Genomic DNA, 22,500 nt, shown 5'->3' with positions numbered 1-22,500 from the left:
AAGCTACGTGTCAAGGCCTTGATACTGCAAATTTTGCTGTAATGAAGCGAAACCTGGACACCATCGAGGAGTCTCGTCTTGATGCCTTGTGTAACAAGTCTCTTTGCCGGATAATGGGGTACAGTTGGCAGGACCACGTATCCAACCGATGGCTACACCATGAAACTAGCATTGGACTTGTTACTTGCACAATCCAGTATCACCAGCTTAGACTATATGAGCACCTAGCTTGTTTCCCTGTGGATGACCCTTCCCATCAGGTTGTCTCTCTGCGAGACTATACCGTGTACATAAGCACGATTTGCGTAAGCCATTAGACATAGACCACGTGGCTCGAAGTCCAGTAGAGAACCATCGACTCAGCGAGGACTTAGATGACGAATTTATCTGACCTTGTTTGACCCCTTAGTAGTTACGTCTGTTAAACAACTAGTATCGCACTGCTAGCCACTATATTTTTTCCACGATCGACCATGTTTTAAAAACCACGTGAGTACACGTTTTGGGCCTCTCTATTTCTTTTCCCTCCCTTCTTCTTCCATAAATGTGTTAAGCCGTATGTGTAGTCATTCTCACGTTGGTTTTGTTGGGTAAAAGTGCTAAGTGACAGCAAATGGCACGTTCTCACACTATTCTTCTGACCTTCGATCGCATTACTGTGTGATCACGGTATGTGGTCAACAAACATGAATATTATCATTATTAATTAATAAAGTATTTAATTATTTATTCTCGTTATTCGAGATTTATATTGTTTCAACTGCAACGAATTTACCGCGCTCATGATTTTATCGTTATCATGAATATCATTTCATTCATTTCTATTCCCCTCGCGCGTTTCCCGTCCCGACTTGACCTCGCTTTCTCTTTCTTCCGGTCGGTCAGCACGTGAAATGGCTTATGAGACAGTTCGTTGTTGTAATTGTTTGCACCATAGGAATACGCGTAGCATCATTGCTCAATGGTGACACCGCTCTATCGGCGCTAAGGCCGAGCTTGTAACGTGATTTTTATATAAATGTATTAGTTAAGTATAGCGTTAGAATCTTTCCCATATAATGAACAGGGATGCCCAATCGCCAAAAAGACTGCGCTCCGACGTTACGATAGTAGGTACATAGTAGTTATTCGTGCGGTCGGCAACCTTTGAGTCGGGTGACCCGAAGTATGTCCGTTAAATAATGTAGGACTAGGGTTTAAGCTAGAATTGTTACTCGCTTATTAATTACACCCTTCTCTCCCTCTAGAAGTCGCTGGCATGTTGTGGGTAAATCCAAGGCGATCGTGTGATTCGTGATAGATTCCCGTAGGGCATGTCACGAGCGCCCATCACAGATTCGCAGAAAAGAGTGGGTTATTTCTAAATTTTCCCAGCTCGTTGCTTCGTATAGTACGGTATTTTTGGGTATAGACCGCCGTCGATGAAGTCTGCATGCACAGATAGACATGGCTACCTCGGGAGATTTGCTGACCCCGAGAAGATTTGCTTGCGAGAAAGCTTGCGAATATTTTTCACGTCACCGTTCATTAGTGCAAATATTCTGTCGCATATCATTAAATGTTGACTTTAATGTGATAGCTGAATTTTTTTTTTTATTAATTTCACTGCTAGTTTATCGCATTGTTGTTAAAATGAACGATCATTTTCATGTTTGTCATACATTCTGCTCTGTGTAAGGTCACTCTCGTTTTCATTCTCATTCACGCTCACTGACCCACACACACACTCACTCACTCATCCACGCGGAACAAAAGACAAACTTTTTCATTAATAGTGTTTGTTGTTGTCGTATTGCAGGCGTAAAGATCTATGACGTATCTCTTTTACCTGCGATTTTGTCGGTCGTGACGAGTGACTAGTACCTGATTTCTCATTTTACTACATTTCTTCTCTGTGTTACGACAACTGGTTCAAGTAAATCCTTACGGATTGCCGTTGTCGTTTCCCTTATCTACTCTCCTATCTGTCAGAGACGGTTGGTAGTTCAAGCCAGGTCCTTTCGGATCGCTACTAACGTCTCCCTCTCCTATTTTCTTCTTATCTTGTGGAAGTAAAACACAAAATGAAAAAAAAAAAAAAAAACGAAAATAACGTAAAATCGAACATTAAAAACTGCAGATTAATATAAACAACCAGATAGACGCTTAATGCCCCCTTTTCTCTGTTGCCTTTCTTTTTCTCTTACTATCTTAGGTGTATAACTGGCTCAACGCTATCTGACACGGCACCGAAGGAGGACCCTACTGCAGGAACGGCACTTTAGGATGCTGTGGGAAGGACGTCACCGGAAGATCACCAGGATGTTCGTTAGAGCAGGTATTAAGCCGCCCCAGGATGTGGAAGGGCCCCGCCTGCCGGGACGCCCATAGATCCAGCGAAGGACCAGGAACTCGCCAGCGCAGGTACCAGTTACGCCAAGTACTAGCCATTTATATAGCCTTTTACAGAGACAATACTGGGTGGAGGCATGTGGGACGACCAAGGAGGTCATGGTTTGAGCAGCGTGACCAGACCTGCCTGGAGACTCGCCCCGAGGGACCCTCGTGGCTGGAAGTGAAGGGTAGATGAGGTCATGCGCCCCCGTTGGCATTATCCCTTTGATGATGATGATAAATATATGTATATATGTGTATATTTATATGTGTATATGTGTATATTTGTATCTATGTATATATGTATATATGTATATATATGTATATATGTATATATATGTATATATGTATATATATGTATATATGTATATATATGTATATATGTATATATATGTATAAATATATATATGTGCATATATATATATATGTATATACATGTATATATAAGTATATATACATATATATGTATATGTATATATGTATGTGTATGTGTATACATACATATATATATATGTATATATAAATTATATATATATATATGTTCATATATAAATTATATATATATATAAATTATATATATATATATGTATATATATAATTTATATATATGTATATATATAAATTATATATATATATATAATTATATATATATATATGTATATATATATGTATATATATAATTATATATATATGTATATTTATAAATTATATATATATATATGTATATATATAAATTATATATATATAAATTATATATATATAAATTATATATATATATATAAATTATATATATATATAAATTATATATATATATGTTTATATATATGTATATATATGTATATATATGTATATATATATGTATACATGTATATATATATATATATATATATATATATATATATATGTATATATATATATATATATATATATATATATATATATATATATATATATGGTTAATGGTTAAAAACAAAATAAATGTGCCACGCACACACACAATATATATAATATATATTATATATATAATATATATAATATATATAATATATATAATATATATAATATAAATAATATAAATAATATATATAATATATATAATATATATAATATATATAATATATATAATATATATTTATTCATATTCATGTACATTTCAGGTACCGCTTTAAAGTTTATCAAGCTCAATATCTAGCATCCCTATTTGCAAATGTTCCAAGGGAGAACCAAGAGCAATAGCACAGGTTCTTAATCCAATGACTACGGATTTATGTACTGTTCCCTATATATATATATTTTTTTTTTGTAAATTTTGTTACATGTGTTCAGCCAGCAAGGAATCTATCAGTAGGGCGTAGTGACCGTTCCTGATTTTCCATTCCTTGAAATTGTAGGAAAAAGCGTTTTTCTTTCTGATGCTATTGATATCCATTGCATTATTATTGTTTTTGTTATGATGTTTATTAAATTGTTATCAAAATATTTGTAACAAGGAAATTATACAAAAACTTTTTAAAAAATCAAGGAAAAGGGTGAACAGGTGAAATTGATAGATTAATTGATAAATTAACTAGTTACAATAGGCATGGCATGTATTCTTGACACCGTGCCAATTGGGTTGATGGATGTTATGTAACTAAACATGAGGGAATGTGCTTTGACACCACGAGTGCAAAGGCAAACCTTTGGAATCTAGCATGTGCTTTGTTGGAACAAATCTTGGGAAAGTATCTTTTCCTTCTTGGCCATCTTATTGTTGGAAGTATATATCAGTGACCGTTTTTCATACTTACTTGGCCTAAGCACTGATGTGTTCATGCATCTTCTGAATATGACACAAAACTCCTACCAGAGTCCTAACATACCCTATAATAGATCAGACATTATTTCCAAGAATGAGGCAAAATGTTTTACTGAAGAACAGCTTCAAAGGAACCATGCTTTAAACTACTTCCTCTGTCTTTCCTTGGCCTTGGAGAGACATGTTCATGGAGATGAGGGGCATGCCATCGCGCTCTTTGGATGCCAATGCTTGCAATAAGTGACCAGGTGACAAATCTTCTTACTTAACTGCATGTGTATTTCTTTAAGTATATTATTACTGAAATGTATATTTCCCTTTTTTGTTATGTATATCTATGTCTATATATATGTTTGGATATTATTTTGCGAGTATCCAGATGTGAGAAAGTGAAAAAGTTATTTTTGATTTCTTTTCTGCTTTCCCTCGTTTTTGACTCGAGGGGGGCCAGGTTTGGTTGTTCTCCATTTTTTCCCATTCATTTTTTTTTGTGGGAAAAAAAAAAAAAAAATATGTATGATTTTAAAAAGGCAGAAAAGTAATGCACATATGAGATTGAAATAAGTGGCTTTAATACAAACAAACAAGAGGCAGAAGGACACCGCAGTTAAAAAAAAAAAAAAAAAATCCCTGAAAAGTTTCTTTTGCTTTGACCTCATTCGTCTCACATACCTCTTACTTTTGTTATTTGCTGATTTCACTTAACTGAAAAATAACAAAAATACACAATTTGGATAAGTGCTTACCCTAGTAGATAAATGAAACTGAAGAAAGTGTAATGGACAAGCCGTACCATCTTATCTTGTTCAATAAAAATTTATGTTCCGAGTAAGGGTTGCAAAACACACTTTTTTTTCCAATTTACTTAACCCAGTGCCACCGGGGAAAATAGATAATGGGGAAAATGCTGTGCTCATTTTTTATATTTTTTTTCTGAAATATCTGCCCATAGATGGCTCTGTTAGGGCTTAGCCACAAAGGAGTCAATTAGTAGACCTTGTGACTTTACCTATTTGAATGGGTGGGAAAAATGTATTTTTTAATAGTGCTATGAATATTGATGGTGATATTTTTATTATAAACATTATCATTACTATAATGTCATAAACATTAGTAACAGCAAAATACGACATCATAAATTATTTTCGTAAATCAAAGAAAAGGGTAAATGGGCAAGACAGGCAGTACTTGTAATTGGCTCATTGGTGGCTTAGTACAAGTGTAGCCATTTATGTGTAAAAACAATCAAACAAGTAACTCACAATGGGTATGGCACGTATGTGCACGTCATGCCCATCAGCATTGGGTTAATAAACAACTAAAGGATGAATTCTTTAAAATCTTTATCTGAGAACCCTATCAGGCAAACAAAAATTCTAAACAATTCAGTCCCCTAACAAATTATTTTTTTACCATCTGCAATTTTTTGGTTTGTGACTTGTATACCTAACTGTTGTTCAATGTAACATACCAGAATGGTTAATGGTTAATGGTTAAAGGCAAAATAAATGTGCTAGACATCTAAGGTCATGTAGCACTATAGTTAATGTTAGTGAGGGGTGTTTGGGTTAGTGATTAGTTGTTAAAGCTGGGTTAAAGGATTGGTAAGCGAATGGGTTAGGGTCGGATGAGGTAATGTAAAAGATTAGATCAAGTGAAGGATATATGCGTTTGAGGAAGGAAAACAGGTTGTCAAAGCAGAAAGTGTGAGATTCTGTAAGGATGTCTGATAAGTTGGGATGTCTATGTAGGGAGGATAGGTGGGAGAAAGTAGAAGTACGGGCTGCTTCAAAACGTGGGCATGACAATAGAATATGTGGGACTGAAAGAGGAACATTACATAAGGGACATAGGGGTGGATCGGATTGTGACATTAGATATGAGTGTGTTAGACGGGTGTGGCCAATGCGTAAGCGGGCGAGGGCCGTCTCCCAACGTCTGTTCCGATGGAATGGAGCTGACCAGGAGGAGATTGACAGTTTTACAGTATGTAATTTATCAGTGTGTAGACTTGACCAAAAAGATTGCCATCGATTATACAAGAAGGTCTTAAAGTGTGGGTAATAATCCGTGGCTGGGATATGTGAGAAACGTGGTTGGTTTGATGTGGACATAGCAGCGTAGCGTGCTAGAGTATCTGCTTGTTCATTGCCGGGGATTCCAACATGGCTGGGTACCCAGCAAAATTTGATTGTTTTATGACGTGTAGACAGGTAGAACAACCAGTTCTGGATCTTACGAACAAGGGAGTTGGTCGTGTGTATTGACTTTATGAGGGTTAATAAGTTACGGGACTCAGTAAAAATTGTATAAGAGGAAGAGGGTAGTGAGTATGTGTTTTAAGGCAAAAAGGAGAGCATACAGTTCTGTAGTAAGGACACTGGATTCAGGAGGGAGGGGGTATTTGAAAGTACGAGTTGGGAAGATTACTGCAAAACCAGCACCGGAGGTGGTTTTGGAGCCGTCAGTGTAGACGGGAATACTGGAGGAATAAGTGGAGGCATGGTCAAGGAAATGGGTGAGAAGGACAGTAGGAGGAATATTTGATTTTGGTGGGTCAGGGTAGACAGAGGAGCAAATATGGGGGCAAGGTATAAGCCATGGAGGGACTGAATGGACAGAGAACGGGAGGAGTCGGAGATGGGGAAAAGGGGAATGGGAGAGGAGATTATCCATGCGAGTGGAGAAAGGAGTAGGTAAACGTGGAGAAGAAGCAAAGGTAGGAAGTAGGGATCGTGGGATAGTTAGTTTAGTGAGGGGAAGTTGGTGGAATCGAGCATAACATCGGAGAGAGAGGAGGGCACGGCGTCGAGAGAGAGATGGTATGCCTGATTCAGTGTACAGGCTCTCAACTGGAGAGGAGCGGAAGGCACCTAGGGCTAAGCGAAGACCACAGTGGTGGATTGTATCAAGGTGAGCAAGGAGAGAAGTTGAGGCAGAGGAGTAGATATGGCATCCATAATCTAGAGTGGAGAGGATTAAGGAGAGTTTTTCGATCTGAGCCCCAGGATAAATGGAATAGGGTTTGTAAAATTCGGAGACGGCGACGAGCTTTTTCTTTGATATAAAGGATATGGTCTCGCCAGGATAGTTTGGAGTCAAAAATGACGCCTAAGAATTTACCAGAGGAATGGTGTTGAAGTGGAGTGTCATATAAGAAGAGTGATGGTAGAGGACCTACACGTGTGCGAGAGAAAAGAATGGAGAAAGATTTGGAGGTAGAAAAGCGGAAGCCATGGTTTGTGGCCCAGGAGGAAACTGATGATATTGCAGATTGAAGAAATTGGTAGAGATTTGGTATGGATGTGCCAGAGGCATAGATGGTTAAATCATCAACATAGAGTGATGACCGGGCTCCTGGTGGTAGAACTGAGGCAATGTCATTTACAGCAAGAAGGAATAAGGTGGTACTAAGCACACTGCCTTGTGGGACACCTTCAATTTGAGGAAAGAAAGATGATGTGGCAGAGGCAATTTTGACCTGGAAAGTGCGTTGGGAGAGGAAAGAGTTTATAAAGACACCCATATTTCCACATATGCCTAGAGAGGACAATTGTTGGAGAATATGGTACCTCCATGTCGTATCATATGCTTTTTCTAGGTCAAAAAACATAGCTAGTACGGATTCATGGCGTGCAAATGCGGATGTAATATATGTCTCAAAATGAGCAAGGGGGTCAGTTGTGCTTCGGGCACGGCGAAAACCAAACTGGGAAGGTGAGATAAGATTGTGGGATTCAAGATACCACATTAAGCGGAACTTAACCATTCGCTCTAGTTGTTTGCATAAGCAGCTAGTTAGTGCGATGGGGCGATAGTCTTGAGGAAGGGGACCCGATTTATTGGGTTTTAGGAAAGGGAGGATAAGAGCTTCTCGCCAATGAGAAGGAAAATTTCCTGATGTCCATATGTGGTTGTAAGTTGTTAATAGGAAGGATAATGAGGAAGATGTGAGTTGTCGGAGCATACGGTAGTGAATACCGTCAGGGCCTTCATGAGTGTTGCGGCACGCTTTTAGGGCAGCATTGAGTTCAGAGGATGAAAAGGGAGCATTATGGGACTCAGCAGAGGATAGGGTGAAGATAATGGGGGTACGTTCCCTGATGGTTTTAATAGAAGAGAAGTGTGGAGAAAGGTGAGAGCCACTACTGACCTGGCTGAAATAGTCACCTAGTTCATTAGCGACTTCGGGAGGTTCAGAGATGAGGGTATCTCGAATATGGAGGACGGGGGCTGAATGGGGGGGATGTTTGCCTGATAGTTTATGTATCCGGCGCCAACATTTGAGATAGATGTAGAGGATGTAATTGAGGAAACATAATTTTGCCAGCTATTGGTTTTACTATTTCGGATTGTACGACGAAAACAGGCAGATGCTCTTTTAAAGGAGATAAGAGCTGATAGTTGATGAGGGGTACCTCGTTTGTGCACGTTTTACACGGAGTGCTTTAGTGCAATCAGAATTCCACCATGGAACACATTTGGAGGTATTGAGGTTCGAGGGATAGCTGTATGGGCAGCTCTTAGGACTGTAGTTATGAAAAATTGTATCATTTCTGATACGGATGAGAGGGATGATGGAGGGGTATGAATAGTAGAGAGTGAAGTGAAAGTATGCCAGTCAGCTCTATCAAAGCACCAGCGTGGGGAGTTGGGAAGTGGTACATATGAAGTTCGAGAAAGGAGAACTGGAAAGTGGTCGCTATAGGGAAAGTGGTCTAGAACTGACCAGTGGAAATCTAAATGAAGAGAAGGGGAGCATAGAGAGAGATCAATGCATGAAAAAGACTGCGTGCGTGTATCAAAGTGTGTGGGGCGATCTGTATTTAGAATAATAAGATCAGCTGTGGAGAGGAAGCGCTCTAGAGCTCGGCCACGGGTGTTGGTGATAGAATCACCCCAAAGAGTGTGGCGGCAATTAAAATCACCTACTATGAGGAAAGGTGATTGAAGTTGGGAAATTAGGTTTTCAAAAGCGACGAAGTTAATGGGGTGGGAAGGGGAGAAGTAGACTGAAATCACTGTGATCCAGCGGCGAAGAAAGATACGAATAACTGTAAAAGGGACAGTGGTTTAAAAGGGAGGTATGACATAAGGTGTTTTTTGGTTGATAAGTATAGACGAGATAAAGGGAGTGTGGGGAAGAAACAAAATGGTAATTGGGGATTGGTATTGGAGATTGTGTAAGAAAAGTTTCTTGGAGGCATATAATGGATGGGTTATAAGAGGAGAGGATATGTCGGAGGTTAGGTCTGTGAGAGCGGAAACCGCGAATGTTCCAATGAAGGATTGTTATACTTTCGTTGATTTAGTGGCAAAGATTGCAGTGCTTGTTGGAGAATTTGAAGGGGAAGGTGCTAGAGGGTGGGATAAAGAATGAGGTTGGGGAGGTGGTGTTGTATCAGGAGGGGTGTCGGGAGGTAGAGGGTCTGGGGAAGAGGGTATTTGTGACATGAGGGATTCACGAGTGTATCCAGGAGGGAGTGGAAGGGATAGAGGGGATGGTGGGAGGGTTAATACAGGTAGGGGTGGAGTCGGGGGGGATGGGTTTTGTTGGGATGGGGTAGGAGGATTGGGTGTAGGGAGAATATGAGTAGGAGGAGGATGGATTTCGGCAGTCACTTTGAGTGTGGGGGGAGCGGGAATTGTAGAATTTGAAGGTGGATGAGTATCAGTTTAGGATTCTATTATGTAGTTCTGGATATCTTCAAGAGTTTCTGTAATGGGGTTGGTTGTAGAGTTTTGTGAGATAAAGGTTTTCTTGTGAGGGGGGAAGATAAGTCTGGTGTCTGATAAATAGGGGCAAAGGAAGGTGGAGGTGATTGTGAGGTAGGGAAGAGGGGGTGGAACGTTTATTGTCTGCTGCGGGTAGTGCGGGGAGGGAGAGGGGAAGGTGTTGGGGCTGTAGTAGAGATTGGGGTGTCTGGATTTAGGATAGCAAAAGAATTTGATTGGGTAGAGATTGGAGTGTCTGGGTTAAGGATGGCAAAAGAGTTTGACTGGGGAAGGTAGGAGGTAGAAGAGGGGAATTTAGATGGAGGGGGGTTGGGTTTAGGAGAGGGTGTAGGAGCTTGGGAGGTATGGGAATTGGCAGAGTGAGTGACATTACTGGAGTAGGGGGTAAGAGAAAAGCCTTGTCGACGTGCTTCCTGTCTGGCTTCATGTAGAGTGAGTCCAAGTCTGAATCTGAGAGTTGCTACCTCAGACTCAAATTTGCAGGTGGGGCAGCCTCTATAAAATACATTATGGGGGCCGCTACAGTTTGCACATGTGCGTGATTGTGCAGAGCAATTTGATCGAGTATGGCCAGGTTGGGCACGTATCGGGCATCTGGCTGTGGAACGGCAATGTTTGGCAGGATGTCCAAAATGCCAACAATTTTGGCACTGACGAGGAGGAGGTTGGTATGGTCAGACAGGTAGGGATTCCCCACCTATGTAATCATTTAAGGGAAGGTCATGTCTACGGAAAGTAATTTTGGCAATGTTGATGGATTTCTTACGATTTCCTCTGGGAGGAATGGAGTAGCATTGTACATATGTTGCATCATAGTCTGTGAGACAAGCGAGTAAGTCCTCTCCACAATCTGACCATTCTTTGTCATGGATTGGGCAATCTGTTGGGGAGATAAGAGACAGTTCCAGTGCAAGTATTGAGGGTTGGATGAGGTTCTGTAGGGATGGGATTACCCCACAGATCAGTTAGTTTTGTTAATGCTATAGCTTCGTTTTCAGTTGTTACTGTGACGAGACGGGAAAGGTCGCGTCGGCTACGGAAAGAGACTTTGCCTACTTGTTTTTGGAGGCATTGTTGGAACAGGAGGGTGTTTTAAGAGTAGGGAGCTGTGGGAGGGATCACGAAAAATCGGTCCCATTTGGCTGGACTAAATAGAATATTTAGGATTCTTGTAGAGGTGGGGGTAGTAGAAGTGCGGGGACGTGTGGAGGAGGGAGTAGTGTTGAGGGGGGTAGTGTTACGGGGAGGTGGGCAATAAGGTTGTAAGGTAGTAATAAGGGGAGATGGGGTGGTTGATGAAGAAGGTTGTGGGAGTAAAGGTGTTGAAGTTGAGCATGTTGGGAGAGTAGAAATGTCTCCAGGGGGTTAGTTGTTGATTATGGTTGATACTGTACTAGTATGCATTGATGATGGGGGAGTTGTTGCAATGTTCGGAGCTGTGGTCAATCTCCAGGGGGTTGGTTGTTGATTATGGTTGATACTGTACTAGTATGCATTGATGATGGGGGAGTTGTTGCAGTGTTCGGAGCCGTGGTCAAAAGGGGAGCCGGGATTGGGGCTATTTGATAAAGGGGCAAGCCTCATTGCCCCTAATAGTGGGGTTACATCTTCATTATTGGCCATGATAAGCCTGGATTATATTGGGGAAAAAAAACAGTCCACCCCTCTGGGTCCCCTTGAGGGGTAAGGGCCAGGTATGGCAGGGGAATACCGTGCCCATGGTTCCCTCAGGCCGTTCAGGACTGACACAAGATCAGCCTTTCATCCTTTCAGCACAGCTCTCACACCTTAGGAGGTGGATAGTAGAAGAGATTGGTGAAGAAACTGAAACGAAAAGTATAAGTGGGAAAAAAAGACCATGCAAAATTAGTTGAGTCGATGGCTGAGTCCCAAGGTTGAGGAGTTCCCCATCATTGGGTCTCAGTCTCAGTCTCCGTCTCCTAAGCCCCCCCACGACAACAACGGGCAAAGGATTGGGGGGGAACATACCAGAAGATATCAAAATTTCTTTTCAACAAATGTTTTTTATTATCTATAACAGTTCTCTTAACCCAATGGCGTCGGGTATAGAAAATTAAAAAAAACTATGCTCTGGCGAACGGCGGCAATGTGCCAACTCTGAGCGCATGAATTCGGTACATCAAGCCGAATCATTGCCTCGGGGCGTTTTGGTGCGGCGCCGCTGCAGACAGCCGCACGCCTCAAATCGGGCGTACTGTTATGACGGCGATAGCCGTGACCCTACGCCATTGGGTTAACCCATTGGCGTCGGGTATTGAAAATTAAAAAAAACTACGCTCTGGCGAACGGCGGCAACGCGCCGACTCTGAGCGCGTGAATTCGGTACATCAAGCCGAATCATTGCCTCGGGGCGTTTTGGCGCGGTGCCGCTGTGGACAGCCGCACGCCTCATTTCGGGTGTATTGTTATGACGGCAATAGCCGTGACCCGTCGCCATTGGGTTAATCATATAATTCTGTTCATGATTCTACTATTTCAAGTTTACAAACCCCTACATAAGTGTTCCTGTGATTATTTGTTATTCTTCAAAGTACTTAAAGTATTTAGTAAAATTAACTTTTGATTGATCACTTTTCTGTGACCACTTACTTTCTTTGTCTAAATTTTCAGATTTAGACGACACTGATCTTGGAAGCCTGTTTCTGTAATAGATCATAGAGCTCCATTTCAATTTCAAGTAGACCAAGAGGTCAGATTACTTAATGCAACTTCATGAACACAACATGGACAAGGCAAATGGAAAGAGGAATTCATGTGGGAGTGTTTATTTAAACTTGACATGTAGCCACAGTACATATGCTCTAAGTTTCAGGCATCAACCACTGAATGTTAAGAAGTCAATAGATGTCTCTCCTGAAGCCTAGCTGGAGTTGAATGGCTTCATCACCACAGAAATGTACATGCAAACTCATCTGCCTAATAATAATAAATACATTAAAACTTTCAATAGCTTCAACTTAAAAATACAAATACTATCCTTCATAATAAACTAAGGTACTAAGTATAACTATCTTTCAAGCTTGAATTAGTGTCCACTGGATGGGTTTCTCCTATCAATAATCATAAAAAAAAGTAATGACAATAAAATAACAATAACAAACTAATAATAAACAAAAAAGTACGCAAGTTCCATGGTCACTGAAGACAAAAGAGTGGAGGTGATAGGAAAGAATGCATACAGTGGTTCTTCATTGTCAGACTTTTAAATTCTATACACATTTTCTTCTAACAAATTTACTGAAACCTGGCAACTACCTTTCCTCTCCACACAATGCTGTAATACCTGCCAGCCATCACACCGGGAAACCGTGTTCCAATTAGGTTGTTGAAAATGGGAGATAGTATTTGATCTTTTTTTAACATTGGTAGCTGACTGATGCACAACCTCAGTGCAACTACAGATAGCTGGCAACACTTCAATGCAGGTAGAAGCAAGCTTATACTTTATTCCGAACTATTTCAATGAGGTAGGCTGTTCCCCTGGGGGAAAGCTGCTCAAGCCAGACCAATTATAAATTCCCTAAATTGCTAATGAACAACCATTGAACACATACCATTGGCCTTTGGAAAGCATTACCTCATCAATAACAAGGGACAACTTTTTATTTTATTTTTTTAACATTTTTGTTTTTAGCCTTCTTCCATTTGCTATTCGAAGGCACACAATGGACAAAACTTCGGCTATTTCACCTTCAGTCTCATGTCAGAGTGAAGGATACAGCATTACAGCCTGCTAATCATTAAGTTTAGGAATGGTTTGACAGAGACAGGTTAATGTTTATCCTTCAGTCTGAAAATAATCACATCTATTAGGTTTACAGGATACCGTATGTCTTCACCATGAATTATTATGTCTATCATCCTTATTGATTTAATCTATATATACATATTATATTCTAAATCCTCACAGAATCAACTTCAAAATCTCTACACTGGGACACCAATCATAAATCAATCTAAGAGGAAAAGGCAAAACAGTGCTACATCACATACAGCATAAATCTTGATAGGATAAACTATATACACTGGGATCATTTGACAAGGTATACAAATGATATTCATTCGAACTCTATTAAAAAGTGAAAAAAAAAGGTAAATAAATAAAAGAAATATAATAAAACCATCATGTGAGGCAGCATGTCTTGCCTCGCACCTCCACAAATTTTGTATAAATCCTTTTAACGAGAACTATAGAAAGAAAGGGGGGAAAAATTTAATAATAATAATAATAATAATAATAATAATAATAATAATAATAATAATAACAATAAAAAATAAAAAATAAACAAACAGGACGACAGTCTGTGTAACAGCCGAGTGAATGACCTGACCGCCTCTACAGCACACTCACTCATTCTCACACTAACCATACACTACTCAACAATAAGCTGTATTTTGCTCTCACTGGGCACAACAAATTCAGCCCATTTATACTTTGAGTTAATCATGTGGAACTATAGAGGCAGATTTTGGACACATTATATCCCTGGGGATAAGTCATCAACTTGGTACATATTTTTTTTTTTTTTTTTTTTTTTTTTCACATTTCCAATAACTTATGGAACATTCTCATAAAGGCTCTGTTTATTATTACTTTTTATATTAGTTACAAGCTGTAGCCTTAGTTTAACAAAGTCTACCATTACTATTGAACCAACCTGAATGTTCACACACTGGTGATCAACTTGCAGGGGGAATCCTGAATTAGTGTTTACATGCTGTAGCCTTGGTAGGAGGGCATGCCAGCTCCGTAGTTAATGTTGTTAGCATAACCAGCGTTGGGGTAGCCAGGTCCCATCATGCCTGGGCCAGCTGTGATCATAAGCTGTGGCTCACCTGCAAGGGACACACACCTTTGGAGCTTTTGGGCAACACAGTAGAGAAAGTGAAAAATAATTCATACTAATAATAATAATAATTAGGAATGTAACTAATGAGAATAATAAATAATTCAACTTTAATCAAAAACTAAAAATTTCATGCTAAATAGGGGAACCAATCAACCCATTTAAGAAGGCATCAAATATAACACACACATGGCAGTGTGAGCTTAAAAGGATATAGATGTGACATACTGAGGTGGAGGAAACAATGATGATATATGGGAAATAAATAAATAGGAGATAGCTAGGTTTGATGAGTGTGAGGAAGATTGCAGTCAACTGTGTGACATACCATGTAAGTTTAAAAAAAGGTTTCTCAAGCATTAAAGTTTGAAAAAAAAAAAGACATTTAATTAAGCAGCGGGTGCACAAGCTACTCACCAATCATATTCATCATTGGTTTGCTCTCATTGGTCTCATTCTCTTCACCCCTTCTCTTTTCAAGGTCCTCAAGTTTGTTAACCTTTGTGACATATTCACGCATCACATTGATTAAATAGGGCATGGCAAAGTCCATAATATTGTGCCTCCATGCCAACTCTAAGATAACATCGGGATGGAGCAGGTCGTAGCAATGGAAGAGGCAGGCAGCAAAACAATCAAAGTTGCCATTCTCCAAGAACCACTGGAGTAGCTCCTCGGCTGTGTCTGAATTCTTGCTCTCTGCTGCATATTCCATGGCATCCTGTGAAAGGAGGGAAATGGTAACCATATAGCTTGAAATTTTGTCTACCCTCTTCCTTTTTCCCTCAAATATGTAAGGAATCAAGAACTCTGAACAAATGACCACATACCTTGAAAAGCTTGTCTTTCTTGCACAACTCTACAGACTGTTTCCATCTATTGTTTCCTTTGTACAGGTAAGCGGCGATACGACGGAACTCTATCAAATCGTGTTTCTCAAGGGACTGGGCGAGAGCAATGTTATCGAAGTGGTCGAATGCGTCGATGGAAGTCCTGAGCCCAGTGTAGTCCTCCTCCTCAATTAGAAGGGAGTTAAGAGCCTCGTTGATGGCCTTGTTGTTCAGAGATTGAACTGATCTGAGGTAACCCTTTACCAGTTTCAGATGGTTTACCTAAAATATAATTAGAGAAAAGAAACAATCAGTATCTTTCATGGAATCTGATGGTTTTCATTGAATCCATTTTTGTTCCAATTAATACCAGTATCTTTCATGGAATCTGATGGTTTTCATTGAATCCATTTTTGTTCCAATTAATACCAAGTCTTACGACCCAAGTAACATTTTCTGTAATGACAAATTACCATACATACACTGAGATGCTTAAAGGAACATTTTATTTCAAAATACTGATTCTGAATTAAGTTGGAACCTATCAAAGTTCTCCTTACCTTTGTGAAGAAGTTAACAGCCCTAGTATGGTCCATCCTAGGTGAAAGGACAAGTAACAAGTCATTCAACAGCATGGGCTTGTAATCCAGATAAAACTGAATGGCTTTGTAATACAGTTCAATGTTGGCAACCTGAAAGGGAGAGAAATCTAACATTAACCCAATTGGCACGTATGAAAAGAATACATGCCATGCCCACTGTAATATAAGTTCATTTATTGCATTTACACTTAACCCCTTCACGACGGGTCACATCTCTAGACATCTCAGAATGTGGTGTGCAGCTGTACGCCGCAGTGGCAGGCCAAAGCGATCCGAGGCAGTGATTCGGCTTAATGTACCGAACTTTTTTTTTTTTTTTTTTTTTTTTTTTTAAAGTTTTCTTCACCCATCAACAAGGGGTTAACCCAATGGCGACGGGTCACGGCTATCGCCGTCATAACAATACGCACGATGTGCGGCGTGCGGCTGTCCGCAGCGGTGCCGCGCCAAAACGCCCCGAGGCAATGATTCGGCTTGAGGGACCGACATCACGCGCTCAGAGTCGGCGCGCTGCCGCCGTTCGCCAGAGCGTAGAGTTTTTTTTAATTTGCTATACCCGGCGCCATTGGGTTAAGGAGGCTCTACAATTGCTCAGTCACCAAATATTCAGCTATTAATCCTACCTATCTCACCTATTTACCCTTTTCCTTGACTTTTGGAAAGATTCTTTTATATTATTTCATTAAATGCTACCAAGATTTAAAAAACAACTTAATAATCATAACATTAATTACAATAACAGTATAGATATCAATTGTATTAAAAGGAAAAACACATTTTCAAGGAATGTGGAAATCAGGATTGGTCACTAGGGCCTACCAATAGACTTCTTGCTGGCTGTGCACATGTGTGGAGCTATCTGTATGTAACTTTCACAAAAACTACAGGAGACAGAACACAACTCTGGGGTGGTTGGGTTAACATAAAAGTAAGTTGTACATATCATTACAGTTTACAAATATCCTTCAGGCTACTGATTCAAAGCAAGGGAACTGTCCTGTATATGTAAAAACTCAATGGAACTTACTTTGGTAATGACATCCTTGAAGTGCGACTCTCGCCAAGCCTCTGTTGGATGAGCCATCATGGTCAGAACAGCATTGTCATACTCCTCATACTTGTCATAAAGAAACACCAATTCTGCCCACAAATGTGCTTGTTCTGCCGCTCGCAAAACCTAAAAAAAAAAATAATAATAAAACAAAATAAAATAAGATAAGATAAAAAATAAAACAAAAATCAAGGTCATTCAGCTAGCAAATTTTGATGGTCAAATATCCTGGGGTTGCAAGGGAATGATAGCAACAAATTAATGCTGAGTAGTCTGTTATAATTTTTGTTTGGATAATCCACCTGCAGTATTCTTTTGAGTCATAATTTTTGCAGTTGTAATATACTTGCCTTTGGAATGTTAACCCTGGACCAGAATAGCTCAAGATGTTCACGCATCTTTTCAGGCTTGTACTTAGAGTATAAAATTGCAAGTTCTGTAAACATTCCCATGTGTGCACGCTCCAGGCCCAGTGCAGCCTCTAACAAGTTTATTAACTCGTCAAAGTAACCGCGATCCTGTTGAAGAACAAGGGAAAATTTAAGGTAACTAATGGTTTTCATTACTTAATATTTCATCATCTTGAAACTGATAAAACGCATTACATAAATTTATCATACACATAATTAAGCACAATAACCCAATAGACCGTACCTGATAGTAATTGATGAGGTCTTCCAGTTCATCCGCATGAACAACAATGTGAAGGCCACAGTTCTGAGCCAGGCGGAACTGTTCATTGTCCACACATGCAAAGCACACCTCTTTCCATGTTCTTGTGCTGTGGGAATAGCACATTTAACAATTATCCTAGTCACACAAGGTGCCAAGTAACTATGGTATGTATAGTCGAACTTGCTCTATGCTATGCACACCATATTGTCATTTGCTTGTTTGGCCCTGACTGATCATCAAGGAGATACAGAGTTGGCTTAGTCTCTCATTGACTTCATATGTACTGCATCCAAAATCATAAACAGCTGGGGAAACTGGTATCCTGTGCTTCTAATCTTTAACTTGAGCAGCCAACTGCAATTGGTGTAGACTCAATATGGCATAGGTAAATGCCAATGTCACAGGGTTAAGTAAGAAACAGGCAGGTATTTTACCTTCTATGCAAACTCAATAAAATGATTTTTTTTTAAACGGATTCTTGAAAACTGATTTAAAAGACTATGAATATTTTCATTCATTACCTGTTTGCCTTCCTGGCTGATTCGACTGCTCCCTGGAACTCCTTGAGATGGACTAATGTAATGGCCAGACGAGCAAAATTGCTAACATTGTTGTACAGGAGTTTGGCTGCGTCATACATGCTATCATCGAAGCACCGGTCACCAATCTAGAAAAATTATTTGTTCACTGATATATATATGTCTATACATATCCCTTTCAAACTCAATATAGAAGAATTTAGACTTTTTTGCTCACTCTGGCCATGCAGAGGAATAGTAAAAATGTCTATTCTTTACATCTTATTCTATGTTGGGTCTGAAAGGGATATACATACATACAGGCATATAGGAGAGTTATTTGTTAATTCAAGACTCTCCATAAAAATATTTAGAGATTATATATCAATAAAAAAGCAACAACTCTTGCTTACTCTGAATACCTATCAAATTTCAACATGGAAAACACTGCAAACAAACCTTTTGAATGTCAGCATGGTTAGGAGCAGCAATAAACTCCTCTAGATCTGCTAGTCTGTTTGTCTTGGCATAAGCATAGCAGAGTTCACTCTCAACATAGGATTCCCGAGCCTTCTTTCGTGCCATTACTAAATAGCGCACTAAGTCTTCCCAGTGACCTTAAAGAGAAAGATTTAAAAATTCCATAGGACATAATTTACTAATCAAGAATTTTTCTTCTTTGTGTCAAATCAAAATCCTGTCACTGGTAGGCGTGTTCTTCAGAAACACGCCTGTTTCTATCAAAGGAATATTCTATCTTTGATTTTCTTAACTATCAAGAATAAGTTAATTATGCCCATCAGTTTTACAATATATAATACAATATGTGCTTAGTGCATCAAAGGAATCAGACATTATTAGCATTTAATCTTTTAAGCTAAATTTTAAAAACTAACTACTATACTTGTCCTAGTTTTTTTTTTGTGTGAAATCCAAGAAATTTTGGGTAAACATAATGACTAAAACGTTGAAAATAAGCCTTTATCATCACTCAGTGACCTTTTTTTTTTTCTTTGGTCTGGTCTTACTTTCTGAGACAGGGCCTTCAGACTTAGTTTGTGAAGAGACAGGTCTTGTGAATTGGGTACTCTTATACCAAGAAAATTGATCTCCCTTTTGTTGGATTTTGTTCTAATATCAATTTCACAAAAGACCCATGTAAGAATTTAAAAATGAGAACTAAACTGACTTGTGCAGGGGCTGGAAAAAAATAAAATAAAATAAATAAATAAAAATAAAATGCATTAGCACCTTGTCAGGCTCCTAGGAGAAAGTTTAAAACAAAGTAAACAGCTATATTTTTCTTTTTGGCCATGCTGATGACCAGTGGCCCCCCTTCATAAAGCTTAGTATATATTGCCTGAAACTACCTTTAAACCCAATGTCAGCAGTTTTATGTACTATACCCTTTAGATTTTAGGGAGTTCTGTTACATACAGATGGCTCCACATGTGCTCAGCAGCAAGGAGTCTATCAATTGGCCCTAGTGACCAATCCTGATTTCCCCGTCCCCTGAATTGACGGGAAAATGCGTTTCTCCTTATAATACTATTAATATTGACATTATTAGCATTCGTATTGATATTATTAAATTGTTATTAAAATATCAATAACATTAAAGACAATAAAATAACAGAAATGAAGCTCTAAAAAAATTAAGGTAAAGGGTAAAAAGATAAGACGGGTAAAGACTAATAGCGGACTCCTTGGTGACTAAGCACTTGTAGAGCCATCTATTTGTAAAGACAACAGATAAATTTTTATTACAGTGGGCATGGCATTGTAGTCTTGCCATCCGCTGACATTGGGTTAAAACACAGCCATACACTTAACATAAAATACCAACCAGTTCTATGTGCTGTATCTACAACATCAATATAGGCTGTAGGATCATCAGCCTTGATGAAGGAATCAATTGCCTCTTTAACTAAGGATTGCTGCAACTGAGCCTTGGCAAGCTGACTCCACACAGCACTCTCATTGCACCGTTCGGCAAATTCATATGCCCTATCCAGATTTGATATATGTTCAATCAACACCTGTAAATAAAATAAGGATAACAAACCTTAGGATGCAAAATGGCCACAGTTAAAATTTGAATATTTCCCAGACCTTGATAAGGAAATACTTGAAATTTCTTCAAATATTACAACCAATAAACAAGTCAAATAGCAGATATACAATGACACTTGTAAACTGAATTTTCTATCAATATCAAATGAAAATTAGCACAGGCAGTATACCTGAATGGCAGAGGTATTGACATCAAACTTCTTAAAGATGGCAAAAGCTTCCTCGTAGAGCTGATTTCCAATGGCAATGTTGGCAATGTCAGGTGCATCATAATTATCAAGACGAGTGATGTAGTCCATCACACGTGTGTGGTCTGCCTTGATAGCAGTTAAGATCAAGAGGTTCTGGAGGTTCCTGTGTGATGAATTCATTTGTTTTTTATTTTGATCCCAACTCTTATAATCAACACCATTAACACTGCATGGCCTAAAATATCCGTCAAGGAGGAGGAAAAGGGGATTAGTGGAAGAACGGTGAAAACCAATTTATTATGTCCAAATCTTTCAAAAATTACTTATTACCCATTAACTTTCTCCCAGGACCTTATGATCTTTTGCATTTACCTGTGGTCACTGAAGGCAGAATTATCCAACACAATCTTCTCCAGGAGCTCAATAAGTTCATTTGGCAAATCTGCAGTCATGAATGCTTTCACAGTGACAGAAATATCTTCAGGGTCCTGAGTTTCTGACAGAGCTGTCTGTACAACCTATAAAAGTAAAACCAAATTTATGAACAATTTGGGTCACATCAGGTAGAGTGAAACTAACAAGACAAAATAAAAAATGAAAACTGCTACTTTTTTCTCTCTAACCTGATCAATGAGTGGTCTTCGGTACTGATTTGTCTCCTGGAGGACCTCAGCCCAGAGCTCGGGATCCCTACGCCTTACAAGGTAGCGAGCCTCTGACTTGAAGAGGGAGTTCTCATTGCATACATTGATCAGCTCTCGATCACACTGGCCTCGTTCGTAAGCAATACAGGCTAGGTGTGGATCCCTCTTCTCACAGTATTTGCCTGAAATTTAATTTAATTTGTTACCACAGCTAATGACTACTAAATAGAGGGGGGGGGGGGGGGGATTGACAGCAATTATCAATTTTAATACATCATATCCTTGCTTAAAATGCTTGAACATTCTACTTGCCCACAACTTTGCTATCATAGTTTCTGTTCTCCCGCAGGAATCTCTCAGGATTGTTGTTGGAGTCAATGTAGATCTTGGCAATGGCATTGTGTGTGGCAGGCTCATTGACTCCCTCATGAATACGAGATTCCAGCCATGATAACAGCAGCTTCAAGCGATTCCTCTTCTCCACCTATAACGAACCAGCTCTATTAATATATCATGAAAAACTACGAAAATTACTATTTTACACAATAAAGCTTAGAGAGAGAAAGAGAGAGAGAGAGAGAGAGAGAGGGGGAGAGAGAGAACAGGTAAAAATGAAACAAATTCTACAATTACCTCTTCCACCAACTCATCTGTTGAGAACTGTCCACGCACAACCATGATCAACTGCTTGATCACATCTTCAGCACAGTCAACATCAAGAAGACCTCCCACAACAACTGGCAGACGTGATGGATTTACCTATAAAATTGAGAATGGTGGAAATCATCAAGTGTTTTCATATGCTGTAAATCACTAGTCTGAAAAAGAAAGTGAAAGAATGAAGAAAAAAATTATTACAGTCCAATATCCTGACTTCTTTTTGCCTCCTCCAATCTATAGTCAAAAGAAGAAAACTTACCTTCTGTACATAAATCTCAATGTATTTCTGCAAGTTGTTACGGTACAGGTAGAGCACCAAATCATGGACAAAGTCAAAACGATCACAAACAATAATGAGTGGAAGCTGGTCGGTGAGTTTGGCCTCTTTCAGGAAATTCTTCACACGCTCTGGATTGTAGCAGTTGGATTCACGGCATATTCTCTCAACCTAAAAATAATAAATTATCAAAATCAACCCAAT

General features: G+C 39.2%; 1 protein-coding gene across 1 annotated transcript in view; it reads right to left on the bottom strand.

Annotated features, from left to right (window-relative positions):
• Window positions 1-12,677: 12,677 nt before the first annotated feature.
• The window catches only part of LOC125037891 (clathrin heavy chain 1-like), a 63,817-nt gene continuing 53,994 nt past the window's right edge, over window positions 12,678-22,500 (bottom strand). The window contains exons 18-33 of the mRNA XM_047631129.1: window positions 22,279-22,467; window positions 21,993-22,118; window positions 21,672-21,843; window positions 21,339-21,541; window positions 21,088-21,233; window positions 20,695-20,878; window positions 20,298-20,490; window positions 18,911-19,068; window positions 18,455-18,600; window positions 17,913-18,039; window positions 17,609-17,776; window positions 17,235-17,384; window positions 16,166-16,297; window positions 15,606-15,887; window positions 15,193-15,496; window positions 12,678-14,764 (exon numbers count right to left, since the gene is read on the bottom strand). Of these exons, the coding sequence (XP_047487085.1) occupies window positions 14,640-14,764; window positions 15,193-15,496; window positions 15,606-15,887; window positions 16,166-16,297; window positions 17,235-17,384; window positions 17,609-17,776; window positions 17,913-18,039; window positions 18,455-18,600; window positions 18,911-19,068; window positions 20,298-20,490; window positions 20,695-20,878; window positions 21,088-21,233; window positions 21,339-21,541; window positions 21,672-21,843; window positions 21,993-22,118; window positions 22,279-22,467 (2,805 nt within the window). The 3' untranslated portion in view covers window positions 12,678-14,639. The remainder of the gene's footprint in view (window positions 14,765-15,192; window positions 15,497-15,605; window positions 15,888-16,165; window positions 16,298-17,234; window positions 17,385-17,608; window positions 17,777-17,912; window positions 18,040-18,454; window positions 18,601-18,910; window positions 19,069-20,297; window positions 20,491-20,694; window positions 20,879-21,087; window positions 21,234-21,338; window positions 21,542-21,671; window positions 21,844-21,992; window positions 22,119-22,278; window positions 22,468-22,500) is intronic.

The sequence above is a fragment of the Penaeus chinensis genome, chromosome 24 (assembly GCF_019202785.1).
Source record: "Penaeus chinensis breed Huanghai No. 1 chromosome 24, ASM1920278v2, whole genome shotgun sequence".
NCBI classification, from domain to species: Eukaryota; Metazoa; Arthropoda; class Malacostraca; order Decapoda; family Penaeidae; genus Penaeus; species Penaeus chinensis.
The sequence above is the reverse complement of the archived record's forward strand: the minus strand, read 5'-3'. Positions and strand labels throughout refer to the sequence as shown.